Source organism: Gopherus flavomarginatus, chromosome 10 (assembly GCF_025201925.1).
Source record: "Gopherus flavomarginatus isolate rGopFla2 chromosome 10, rGopFla2.mat.asm, whole genome shotgun sequence".
Classification (NCBI taxonomy): Eukaryota; Metazoa; Chordata; order Testudines; family Testudinidae; genus Gopherus; species Gopherus flavomarginatus.
Window position 1 is genome coordinate 74471258 of NC_066626.1, and position 13782 is coordinate 74485039.

Consider the following 13782-nt stretch of genomic DNA (forward strand, 5'->3'; position numbering starts at 1 on the left):
CTGGAAAAAGATTAAGTTTGATGGTCAGTAACACTTATTTGAAGCCTGGGACCAGTCTGTCAGTTCTTAAATACCTGAGTGGTTTCTGACTCTGGATAGAGTCAATGAGACCACGTGCATGAGGAAAGGGGCCAGTATCACGTCCTCATGGCTGCAAGTCACACAATTCTATTACTGTTTTCAGGTTTGGTGGAGGGGGAGAAACATTTAATAATATATATTGTTTCTGTAAACCCAGATGAGTTTGGGTTACACTCCACAGATTTTCTGGAAATATTCACACACCCTTGAAGCTAAAATCATTATCTGAAAAGGTCTAGTGCAGGGGTGGGCAAACTATGGCCGGCGGGACTGTCTTGCCCGGCCCTCGAGCTCCTGGCCTGGGAGGCTTGCCCCCAACCCCTCTCCTGCTGTTCCCCCTCACCCACAGCCTCAGTTTGCTCGCTCTGCTGCTGGTGCAATGCTCTGGGATACCAGGCTGTGAGCTCCTGGGGCAGCACAACTGCAGAGCCCAGCCTGACTCAGCCTCTGTGCTGAGTGGTGGCAGCAGCGGTGTGGCTGTAGCGCTGCCAGCCACTGGTGCTCCAGGCAGCGCAGTAAGGGAGCAGGGAGCCAAAGGGGTGGGAGGAAGGTTGGAGAGGGGGCAGGGGAGTTCGGGGTGGTGGTCAGGGTGCAGGGTGTAGATGGTGATCCAGGAGGAAACAGGGGGTTGAATGGGTGCAGGGGTTCCGGTGGCAGGGGTTGGATGGGGCGGCAGGGGTTCCGGGGGCAGTCAGGAGACAGGGAGTGGGGGTGTGTGGATGAGGCAGGGGTCCCAGAGGGGCAGTCAGGGAATAGGGGGATTGGACAAGGCAGATGTCCCGGGGAGGGGGGCAGATAGGAGGTGGGGGCCGGGCCACGACCCCCTCCCCTAACCGGTCCTCCATACAATTTATAAAGCCCAATGTGGCCCTCAGGCCAAAAAGTTTGCCCACTCCTGGTCTAGCGTGAATTCTGAGACTCCAAACTGCAGCATCATCTGGCCATAAAACCAACAAAGTTAGAGCAGGCTCAAGATTCTCACTAAGCCAGTGAACTGGGTTATTGGTTCAGATGTCAGTAAGTGACTTTTTAAGAAGTGTATTTCCTAATTGCAAGACCACAAACAATAGAAGGTCCATTGCAATTTTTAAGGGGGAAAATGTCCTTTTTCGGCAGAATGGAGAACAATGAGGCATCTATAGACCTTGTAGTTTGGCAAACTCCCTTTAGCCCATGTATGGCATGACATTCAGAGCCCACAGATCCTATTCCTAAATCAGGTGAGAGGGACCGTGTAGCAGACTTGTGGGTAGAGACAATGGCCAAAAAAGGGAAGAAAATCTGTGATCCAACGTGATAGTCAATTGTATTGATGACTATGAATGAGGAGCAAGTTTACACGTATAGCGCTGCAGCGTGTAATAAGGACATAACCTACAACACCAGGAGAGCTTCTCCCATCGGCATAGGTACTCCACTTCCCCAAGAGGCAGTAGCTCTGTTGACAGGAGAAGCACTCCCGTTGAAACATTGCTGTCTACATCAAGATTTCAATTGGTACAACTGTATCTCTCAGGGCTGTGGATTTTTCACACCTCTTGAGTGACTCGGTTATACCGACATAAGTCTGTGTGTAGACCAAGCCTAAGATCTTTCTCTCACTCTCTCTCCCTCACATACGTGCACATCTCTTACTTCAGACTGTTCAAAATGTTTCCATTTATGAGGTAAACTTACCCTGACAATTACAGAGACTAAAATGGTATTTTCCCAGAGTTAGACCATTTTCCAAACTATTGCTTCATATCAGTTATTTTAGTAACAATAACCAAAATACTACAGAGCTAAAAAACTCATGGCAAACTGTTTTCTGGAGTAGCAGTAATAGTGTTTATTCAAACTGGGGTGGAGTGTTGCCAGGAGGACACTGACAACAGGAATAGGATCAAGCCTATGGTTCAGTGTATTAGGAACTGAGCTATTCTTAAGTGTACATATAGATATGGACTGAGCTGTTCCACTAATAGAAAAAAAGTCTTAAAACCGGGGAAGAAACATGGTTTTCCTATACAAGCAGTTAAGACAGCCTTCAAAAATATACTCTCCCTGCCCGCCCCCAATTCAACTCTGTACCTTTTCCGGGGCTCTGATTTGCGTTTCTTTTTTTAAAATAAAATAAAATAATTTCATTTAATTTCCAAGAAACATGCTTTTTAAAACAAACAATTATGGTGCAAGAGGAAGGGCAGTTATACATAATGATGGTCCTCTGATTTAGTTCAATTCCTGAAATCACACTTAATACCACAGGTGCAATACCCAACTTTCTTACAGACGCAAATTCCTGCAGGGGTCCTCAGAGTTACAACCAGCTAAAATCCTTTAATCGTTAAGAAAAATCTTAACACAATTAAAAAGATACACACTCTTTTCAGTACAAGAATACTTGGGGTAACAGACTAGTAGTGTATATGCTATTTTTTCTTTAAAAGATTCAATACAACAGCACCATATGAAGGGGCCTTGGCACAAAGTCTGGGTTTTCCTAATCAGCGCTGTGTCCATTGTCCTTATCTTAGAGACAACTCAGAAAAGGTAACATTCCAGACTGTGTTACAGAACAGCCTCAAGCTCCAAAAAGGCCAACGTCTCATAGATCGGTCTTGGTAGTTTGGACAGCATAACCAATGGCATCACTATGAATTCCTGCATTCTTCACATTGCGGTCATGGACAAAATCAGTGTAGTGTCTATCCGCAGACTGCGTCGAGGGCGAGGCCCATGCGTTCCATACACTTCCACCACGTTGATGGCAGTCAGCAGCATCAAAGGGCCTGGATCATTGGGGATTGGGAGGGGGCACAGTTAGTAATTCGCAACGGAAAGGGAAGGGGATGGAAGACAGTAGGAGGTGAGAGGAAAGGAGGGAAGAATGATGTGAAAAAAAGAGTAATAAGGAAGAACTAAATTGCTGAATGTCAAACAGCTAATAAAGGAAGTGTGCAAGGATATACACAGAATAAAATAGCTGTAATGTCAAATTAACCCCTTCATTGCTGCTGCCAGATTGTATATGTAGTTCTGCAAAAGTTTCAAAATGGAAAATTAAGGCATTCCATGTATGTAACGCTTGTAACTTACAATGGGCTTTTCATCTATAGATTCCAAAGCATTTTACAAAGCTAAGTGTTATCCCCATTTCACAGATGAGAAAACAGGCAAAGACATGAAGGAATATACTTCCTTGACAGAGTGCTTTACATGTTTAGCAGCATTAAAGGATTTGAATGACATGTCTCAATGCACAGTGGAAACAAGCTACTACATGCAACAGCAAGGTTCAAAGCTACCAAAGAAGGCAGGTTCTCAAGGCAAATGAAAAGAGGGGAAAAGAAGGAAAGAGGACATCATAAAAACAAGCATTATAGTCAAACAAGGGATCACTACAGCACATCTCATTAGCAGAATTCACTAAAGAACTAGACATTACTGAAGAACCTGATCATAGCTGTACTTGATTACCTTGAATATGAGAATATGACTGGAGGTGGATTATTTTAGGAAAAGGCCAAACATAGTAATACAAAAGTGACTATACATAACCAGTGCAAATGCATTCCACACTGGGAATAAAGTCCTCAAGGGGTTAGGAAGACTAACAGGATACCGTACGATTCGTGTATAAAGCACTGTCCTGACATTAATATATTTATGCAAGTGCCAAGTAATTCTTATGTGGTAAGCAATAAGGCCTTGGGATAATTAACTTGCTCCACTGAAACAGATACCTGCATAATTTGATTTTAGAATTTTTAAGCGTTTTCTTATAAGAAGCCTCAAGATGGAAAAAAATGAACCAACATGTAGCGACTACTCCAGCCTTTTCTCTGTCCGACTCAGAATCCTGCATTAGAATGGTTTGTGAGAGCCTGAAGTACTCTTCTGTAAGACATGCTCACAAAAAAACCAAGCTCTCTCTCTAAGCTATTCAAGGGATCAAATTCCTAAAATATCCTCCTTTAAATAGGTTAATTTTAGAGTCAGTCATTTAGTTTAACCATAAACAAGTCAGTGGATCATCAGATACAGCTACAAAGTGTTCCTATTTCATCAGTTCTCATGCCCCAGTAAGTTCAGTTTAATACTTTTAACCACACCAATACAATTGAGCAGGCAGGACATTAGCTAAAAGATCACATTAACCAGGGAAGCAGAAAAGACATGCAGGATTCACAACAGGGGTAAATGATTAGACAATCCTCCTTTAGAAAGGAGAGAAGATTTGTATGACGTTCACCCACAGGTGCTCAGAATTTTGTTCTTTGCAATTCATATTGTGAAGAAATGGCATATGAGGTCCACAAGTTAAAACAGCCATCAAATGGTTTGTTTGTAAATTATTCCCTAATTTTCATAATTTAAGAAACCAAATTAAAAGCTGCTCACAGTAGGAGGTAGTAAGACCTCTGCGTGCTTCCTGACACGGAAATAGACTTGCTAACCTGTTATTGCTTCCTCCCCTATTTTATCCCAGAAGCAACTCTTTTAGTCCAGCACAAAACCAGAAAGATGCTGTTTGTGTTTGGGGACCTCCAGTTTTGCAGCTAATAGCTCACTTTGTTTGATCGTTACATTTTGATTTGTATGGCCAAAATGGTGCAGAAACCTCTTCTGCACTGAGGAATTTAAACAATGGAGCAGAGGATTTCAAAATCAGAGAACAAAAAGACTGAAAATCCTTATGAGCTGGCTTATTTTTGATGACACCTGCAGCATTCCAGTTTTAAATTAAAGGAAGGGCTGTAATGTAGCCAGCAAAGAACAATACCCAGAAATTGACAGGTTAGATCCTTAACCCTAATCCCTTCACCACAACCACTGCTATAAAAAAATAACCTGAAATATTTCAATGTTTTCAGCTATCCATGGACATTATCTTTCAAAAAGGAGGACTGTTTTTCTGTGACAGAAGCCAAAGCCAATTCATGCGGAAATAGGCCAATTAAAGGCAGAGGGCAGTTTAGGAAAAAACCCATTAGCTGCAACAAGACACTAAGATATCAACGCATGTAAGTCACAGCCCTTCAAATAGACACATACGTTCCGGCAATGCGTCCACCTAACCCCATTTCCAGCCTGTGAAACTTGAATGCAGCACACACAGTTGACAACACAGCTCCAAACTGTTCTTTATTTCCCCATTTTAAGGCTAGATTTATCCCTTACCACAGCAGGCAGAACAGCTGCTAGCAAACCATGTTAAAACCACATTACCAGAAATAAAACTGGCTCCATGAGTTTCTTATATATATATTTTATAAACACAGAGAAAGTTTTATTTCCTTCTGAGTGAACATATTAAAACTGTGTCAAGAAAGAATGGATGTTTTCTGGGGTATGTTACATTAGGTAACACAGATAATTTTATATTCAGCCACCCTCTTCTACAGACAAACTTCCTTCTGCAGCTGAATCTAGCAAAGAAGCCTAGATTTCCTGATAAGGTCTGTCAGCAGCACAGGTTCAGGCTCTTAATCCTAACCCAGGCACACTGGGATCAAAACTGCCATAGATGAGCCTGTAAGTTCTATCAGCTTCTGGACAGAAGTAATGGAACTTTAAAGTAGAACAGAAACCTTACTACTGCTACATAACAGTATTGCTACCACCATAGAACACCTATGTAGAGCTGTTTGGAGCTGGAGTCAGATATCCCGAACAAAGACGTTACCAGATTCTAGCAAGCACCTTGCAGTTAGACTGAGTAAATACAAAACAAAATCATACTGAGAAGGCTGAAAGAATAAAGATACAACCACCTTTCACCCACCACCACCACCAGGGAAGGAATCGACCGATCAACGAGATCACCACAGACAACCCAGAGATTTCAGATACTAGGCAAATCAAGGGCAAAAGAAAAAGAGAAAGCACCATTTCATCAAATGTTTTGCAGCAGAATTACAATGCAGCAGATGCAGAGCAGAATTACTCTCCCTCTTTAAATCCAAGATCGAGTATATTTAAAAAAAAACACTTAATATGTAATTAGTTAGATTTGTATAATGCATTTCTTTACATCATTACTGTCAGGTATTAACCATATTTACATAGTTTTGTCTTTAAGAGACATACAAGCAAAAGAGAATCAGATTCTAGCCAAATGGAGGACCTTTTCTTTTGAGGATTGAAATTGCATAGGATAAGAGCTTTAAATCCACTGCATCCCCATCACAGCTGTTCCTCAAAGCCTAACAAATCAGAGCCCCACTTCTGAGATTATTGCATCCCCATTTGAAGTCACAACCCGTGCTACAGCATACAATGTGTTAAAAGGATAAGAGCTACTCCCTCAATCTCACCCAAACGTTGGAGTACCAAGAGCAGACATTTTAATTAAATGAAATCAAGCTCTTATCCTTCAACCATTTCAGTTTCCCCAAACAAACTCCTCCTCTCTTTGCACTGTAGAGTCAGTTTACCCATTGCATAAGATTTCTGGGAGCCATCCAGAAAGAACTTGATCTACGATTGGCACGTTTTCCCCAGGATCTAACAGGACAAATCTGCTCCTGGGCTGCATGCCTCCAAGCACTGGGTTACAGAGACTAGGGCTTGGCTACACTGGAGAGTTGCAGCGCTGGTGATGGGGTTACAGTGCTGCAACTCACTCTGTGTCCACACTTGCAAAGCACAGCCAGCGCTGCAACTCCCTGGTTGCAGCGCTGGCTGTACACCTGGTCTGCTTGGGGCGTAATGATTGCAGCGCTGGTGATGCAGCGCTGCTCATCAAGTGTGGCCACCAAAAGCGCTGTTATATGCCTCTAGGGTATTAGGAAGTATCCCAGAATTCCTGTCCACAACAAACCGGAAGAATGGCTGAACTCCGATCTCCCTGTAGCTACTTAGCTAAAAAACAAACACAGCTGCTCTTTGCTGCAGCGAGCGAGCGGAGGCAGGGGAATTGCTTTGGAATGTTCACAGCTGTTTGCTTGAGGAGAGAGGGGAGGGGCTGCTGAGCAGCTGCTTATGTGGTCTGAAGGCTATTTAGGAGTGCATAATTTGCATTTAGTGAATAAGAGACAGGTGGGGGGAAAGGTCAAAACTTTTAAAATGATTGAAGGTAGGCACTGTGTATCTTCCAGTCCTTAGAACTTGCAAGGCAGGGAGCTGAAAACAGTGTCAGCTCCAAAAATCCACTCTCTCTGTCTCCCCCACACTCCCTGTCACACTCCACTCCACCCACCCCCTTTTGAAAAGCACGTTGCAGCCACCTGAACGCTGGGATAGCTGCCCACAATGCACCACTCCCAACAGCGCTGCAAATGCTGCAAATGTGGCCACACTGCAGTGCTGGTAGCTGTCAGTGTGGCCCCACTGCAGCGCTTTCCCTACACAGCTGTACGAACACAGCTGTAACTCCCAGCGCTGCACATCTCCAAGTGTAGCCATACCCTCTGTTGGCTGTAGAGGGTGGAACAACTCCCATCAGAGCTAGAAAATGCTGCAGCAGATTCCTCCATAGGAATAGCAGCAAAGATTCCCCCAGAAGCTGAGCAGGTTGCCTCTGCAGCACTCCCAGCCTGGTCTCAAAGCATTGATCCAGCTTTATCACCACTAACCTGACTCAATTTATTCTCCTCAAAAAGACAATACAAGTAGTTTAACAGCAGATTAACTATAAAAAGAAAGGCATTTGGACTGTACATAAGCAAATGACCTTTCCCTTTCAATCAAAGAAAAACTAGCAAGGGTCTGGAGAACGCACCATTTCATGTCTTGCTGGCTGGCTCCAGGGCTCCTAGGAAGGTTTTCTATTTCCACTAAGACTGGGCCAGATGGAATTGTCATTATGACAGGCAGGGTCGGCTTTGCAGTCCAGCTCTTGGGAAACAAAACAAAAACAAGCAAGTCATCTTAACCACTTTACTGCATGACAATGACACATGGAAAAACACAACTCTTACTCCTGCCCAAACATGAGTCCTGACAAGATTTCTCCCATAGATACGTCCCCTCATTGGAGATGAATGTCCCACTTTTCAAGTAACAGTACCAGGGTCACACTGCATACAGCGCTGCTCTTGGATTTGCAGGTAACAGCTGCAGCGCCCTTTTTCATTCATGGTTTGACCTGGATGCAGCCTGTTCTCCTCTGTGACTAGCTCTGCAACAGTGATCTACAACTTTGTAACCTAAAAGCTAGATTACTGCAATTCATCTACCCCTGAATAGCATCCGGAAGCATCAACTGGTGCTGAATAAAGCAGCTCACCTTTCAAGTAGAGTAAGTGGTTATGAATACAGAACACCAGCACATCTGTTTGCTTCCAGATGAGGCTGAAGGGATTATACTTTTAATGGCCTGGAAGGACACCACTAGGGGGGTGATATATCTGTGGTCATCTGCTCTGTTGCACTTACTGTCTGCCCCTTTATTTGACATACTCCAGAATGGGTAGCGGGGCATTCTCATCGAAGAGTCCATGCCTCTGTAACCTGACCCCTCTGGTATATCTTTCTAATAACTCTGGAGGGAGGTGGTTATGTTTTGGTAATGGTTGTTTTCAGTGACACAAAGCACCTACCATGCACAGATGCTGAGGGGATGAATGCATCAAAACTTTTCTTAAAAATACAAAAAAAAAATTGGGTTTTGCCAGTAATTTATCCTTGATGTAGCAGAAGTATGCCCCTTTAAAAATACCAGAGCAGTAGCCCAGAACACTAGTAAGAGATGGAAGAAAGACTGCCGGCAGGCTCTGCCCTTCTCTTGTGTATGTAGTTTAACATACAGAGCATTAGTACAATTTTGCAGGTTATTATAATACTCAAAGATCACATATAGCTAAACAATTTATGCATCATTTAATGTGTTTACTTGTTGGAGGGGGTGGGGAATCTCCCTCTCCAGCTAGTTAGCTAAAATCCTCCATGCCAAGTTAACCATTGATCCCACCTGTCACTTAGTAGCTGAAATAAAAGTCTAGTTTAATGTGTAACTCTAGAATTGACAGTCAGAGTCAAAGGAAGCCACTGCATTTAAAAAGGTTAGCATAAGGCCCCAACTCCTGAAACCTGTGAAGACCAATGAAGCTTTAGTGTTTAGGGGAACAGTCTCAGAAATGAATGACTTAGAGGTTGCCTTACTTGTTGTGATCCATTATTCTGATGCAAGACATTGTTCGGAATGCTGAAAAGCAAGAAAAATTTAAATCAGAATCTTTCAGGGATCAAGATATGTGTTTATAAATTTTGTGGGGGACCAAAAACTGATAGATTTCAAGTTGAATGCCAATTTACCAGAGGTCTTTCTACCCCTATTTAATCTAAAAATCACTATCCAAATGACGTTAAAAACCTTACACTTGTGGTCAGCAACCTCATTCCAATGAGAGCAGGGCTAGCAGACTCCCAATTTGTTAAGGCTGGAGTTTCACTAGATCCCGTCTCACTTTTTCCCTTCCCATTGGCATGATGTCTAGCTGGATTATGGACATGAAATCTTGAGGCGAGGACAATACTGAGGACAACACTAAGGCATGCCTTTAACACTTTTTGCATATACCGAGCCAGATTTTATGAGATTGATGGCAAAAGTTCCTTCCCTATTCATTACTGTTTTACGCTCACTGTATAATTAACTTTGGACAAAAATGGCTGAGATTACATAACCGCTATTATCTGAAGTCTCATGAAGTTACTCAGAAGGAAGGTTCTAAAGCAACCGTTCACACTGTACGAGGCTACTCTCCTCAGAAGCCCAGAGTATTGCTAGCCCTAGTCAGATACTCAAAAATAATGAGTCAGGCCACCAAAAAATTCATGAGTTAAAAATACTCATTTGGGATTCTTTTTATTTGTCTTTGAATATCTGAGTCTGTAGAGTGCACACATTTCACATTTTTAAGGTCTTCTCCACAATAAGGGATAGAGCTTTTTATATTTAAATGAAAGCTGAGATTCGCGTGTATTCACATGACTCCAAGAGCTGGGGCTATAAGAAAAAGAAATATCCTGGGAGATGGTAACACTTATTCCAATCCATTTAGAAGTGGAAATCCAAATGTGTTCCCCTCCTGCCTTCTTCATTAGATGGATGGCAGCTGTAATAAAGGGTGTAGGGGAGGGGATGCAGAAAGAATTCAGGTTTCAGTCTCAGACAGGTTCCTTACATGCTGGGCATGGGGCAGAAAGACATGGAAGAGAAAAACACCACAACACACAGTCATGCCATTGTGGATCTTAACCAAAAATGATAAGACTTAGTCTAAAAAAGCTTCTTTTCCAATCTCTCATTTAAAAAGGAGTTTCAACCAGATTCTACTAATTAAATTAATGCCCCAGTTGCTTCTGGCCTGGGACAGTTGGTATCATTTGCATAGAGTAACCATCCTGTCAGTCAACGTGCTGAGTAAACTGGTTTCAATATTTCTGAAGTCCTTTTACTCAGATAACCTTTTAGGTATAACACCAACCAAGATCATACAAGCTGCACTCTGCCTGTTCTCTTACTGAGGGGGAAGTGCAGAGTGGCATTACAAGCACAGAATACTGCACCTTTAAAAAAAATACTGAGGAATGCTTGTATAATCAACACATTCCTCACCAATGAGTTAATACAAAAGAAAGGAACAACATGCATCTTTCATGATGCATTTTAATTAGTGATGCTTGAGTGTGCAGTTTCAGAAACAGCACTGATTGCTCTGGGGGTGAATGTGCCATGACACAACACCAAGATGAGTATCAGGGAAACTAAAGCCTTCAGCACAAGCAGGCGGGGAAATTGTATTGAGCTCCTCTTCCTGCACCCAGGCTGGTTTGAACATGAGACGCAAGTAAAATGGCATATGAACAAAGTGTGAAGAGCAATTATTAGCAGTAATTAACAAGCTACACATCTACCACCCCATCAGAGGATTTCAAAGCACTTTACAGACTTTAATTAAGCTTTCGAACACCCAACATCACCGGGAGGTAGGTCAGTATTAACCTCATTTTACAGATGGGGACAAATGATGCACAGAATAGTGAAGAGACTTGCCCAGAACCATACTAAGGGACAGAACCCAGAGGCTCAGCCCCTTAACCAAATATTACTACAACCCTCTATCTATGAAGACAGAGTAAAAGCAACCTCGTTCTGTGGAATCTATCAGCTTCTTTGTCACTTCAGTTTTGAAGTATGGCTACACTTAACCCACTTTCTGTGACTTCATATCTACCCACTCACTTCCTCCAATCTGGTCCTCCATTGCTATTACTCTGAGTATCCTGAACGGAAAAGGGATCTCACTCTCTCACTAGCAGTGGCCTATCTGTGTAGGGGCGTGGTTCTCTACCTTTCCTGACTACTGTACTCCTTTCAGGAGTCTGAAGCCCAAGCCACAATGCTTGGGGCACAAGCATGTAACTTAGCTTCATGGGGCCCCCTGTGGCATGGGGCCCAGGGCAGTTGCCCTACTTGCCATCCCCTAATGCCAGGCCTGCACTTGTGACCTCCCCCCGAAAGCTCATCCAGCAACTCCCAGATTGAGAAACACTGATCTAGATAAGTTGACGTACCCCCTGGAAGACATCTGCATACCCCCAGGGTACATGTACCGCTGGTTGAGAACCACTGGTGTAGGGCTCATCCTTCACACCATTCAAATCTCACCTCAACAAAATCTTCCTCCCTACTGTAACCTACAGTTTACTCAAAACACTGCCTATCCTTTCTCCAACACAGATTCACCTTAAACACTCTTCCCACTCTCCCAATCTTATCTCCACCCTGTTTTCTTTTAGCTTCCCTGCCACAGCATGCATTTGCACTTTTACTGCTTTTAAATTTCATCTGCCTCTACCCACACAAATTGCCAGATCAAATATCCCTCAGCATCAGTGATTACTGAATGGCGGAGAACAAAAAACAGCCCACAACAAAACAACATACTGATGATTTTATGTAATACTTCAACAGGGGATTTTCAATCTGCTTTCTTTGGCGCCAGTTAATGGGTGGCAATTAGACAGGCCAGGGAAGTGACAGCATTCACCTTGGTTTCTCTTCTCTGCTCTATCACCCAATCCCCACTGCTAGCGCCACCCAATGAGCTGGATTCACAGGGAGTTACTAAATGAAAACCCTACTAAAGAGGAAGGGAGAACATCCAGGAACAGGAAGAAACAAATCAAAGAAAAATGAGGCCATTGCAGCTACTCTGAAACATTAAATTCAATGAGCTAAACAAACCTAATTCCCCCCCTTGAGTCACGGAGGAAGAGCCAATAGCTTGTTATAATAATCTAGTCAGCCTTGAAAGGAATACAATTTTGGCTCTGGAAACAGATGAAGCCCCTATGGAATGTCATTATACAGGAGGCATTGTGGGAGAAGAATGACCTGCCAGCCTCACTCTGGCAAATATCCAGGCCTATGAACCATGGGCAGTGGAGTGCAAGTATACTTGGGTGTTTGAGTGGGTTAGCTTGTATTTATAAGCATGTGTGACCGTAAGAACCCCAGTATTCACGCTCTATACACTAGTGTACTGATCTTTGTACAAAATATGCCTTGTGAGGTATCATCTGAAAACTAATAACTCACTGATCATTTACAGTCTTGCATAATGTATGTACACAGTTTGTATTAAGAATTACGGCTGCATGCTGGAATTATGACTAGAGAGTATTTAAACTGGGCATATCAGAGGGAGCTGGTAAACAGGTCTCCCTTAGACAAAGGAATGAGTATTTGATTCTCTGACCAGCCCAATCCTCAGGCAAAGACAATGAAGGTCCGTTTATTACATATTAGGTAAACAAAGCTATCAAGCTAACAAATAGGGGAGAAAGAGTACGGCACTTCCTTCACCACTAGACTCCATGTCAGCTTCCTCACCGCTTGACTGAACTTGACTTTGAGCATAACTCTCACAGAAATCCATTTCAAAGACTTATTGGTGTACAAACATGGGGTGGCGGGAGTGCTGAACCTCAACTGATTGTATACAATATTACAGTATTATAAAAGTGTATAGAGTAAGGTCTTCTCTGGAATCTAATTACACACTGGTAATTAATATAATTGTGAAACGTATGTATTATTATAATATAAGGAAATATAGACACTTAATGAGATTATGCTTTACTGTCTGGCCAGACAGGAGGGAAGGTAGCTATTCACCTATCTCCTACGTAAATTCAGCATAGTGGAATCAAAAAAGTGGAAACCCTACTTACATACAGGGAGGTGGAAAGTCCACAGGAAAGGAAAAACAGCATAAAGCTGTCCTGCCTCTTGAAACAAAGTAGATATAAGCAGACAGAAGCCATCTTTGGCATTCATAACTAGACAGACAAAATGGAGTAGAGCTCTTACAAGCTGAGAAAGATGGGTCCTTCAACCAAGGGTTGGGAGAGAGATTGAAGTCTCTGGAAACTGAATAAAGGTGAGAAACCATCGTGAACAAAGCCTACACCTTGGCTTTCCTTGTGACTCTTTCTGGCTGACAGAGAGCAACATACAGGCCCTCAATGGGAGGGCCTTCTATGCTAGGTCTTGGAGATGCAAGGGAGAGAGGTGAGAACCAGCTGAGTCCAAGGCTTACCACCTTTGGTGTACATTTCACAACTCCTTTGGGGAGGCATTGCAGGGGTTGCCTCAACTGCATTTGGAATATGACTCTACAGGTTACCAGAACCTGAGGGCTGAAAAAGGGAGCGCTGTTCCTTGTGGATGTGAACATTTATGTGAAAAAAGCATAGATACTA

The 13782-nt window shown here is 42.9% G+C and overlaps 1 protein-coding gene across 6 annotated transcripts in view; it reads right to left on the reverse strand.

The window, feature by feature from the left end:
* EPB41L5 (erythrocyte membrane protein band 4.1 like 5) overlaps positions 1-13782 on the reverse strand; it is a 139695-nt gene that overhangs the window by 88519 nt on the left and 37394 nt on the right. For 4 of the 6 annotated variants that reach the window (XR_007768389.1, XM_050917026.1, XM_050917027.1 and 1 more), the window contains exons 15-16: positions 9172-9214; positions 7790-7905 (exon numbers count right to left, since the gene is read on the reverse strand). Coding sequence is in view for 4 of the 6 variants with exons in the window: in XM_050917026.1 (XP_050772983.1) it covers positions 7790-7905; positions 9172-9214 (159 nt within the window). In the remaining 2 variants the exon portion in view is untranslated. Of the gene's footprint in view, positions 1-2192; positions 2856-5840; positions 5919-7789; positions 7906-9171; positions 9215-13782 lie in introns of those variants that run through there. The other 2 variants (XR_007768390.1, XM_050917028.1) reach the window with 2 other exon arrangements.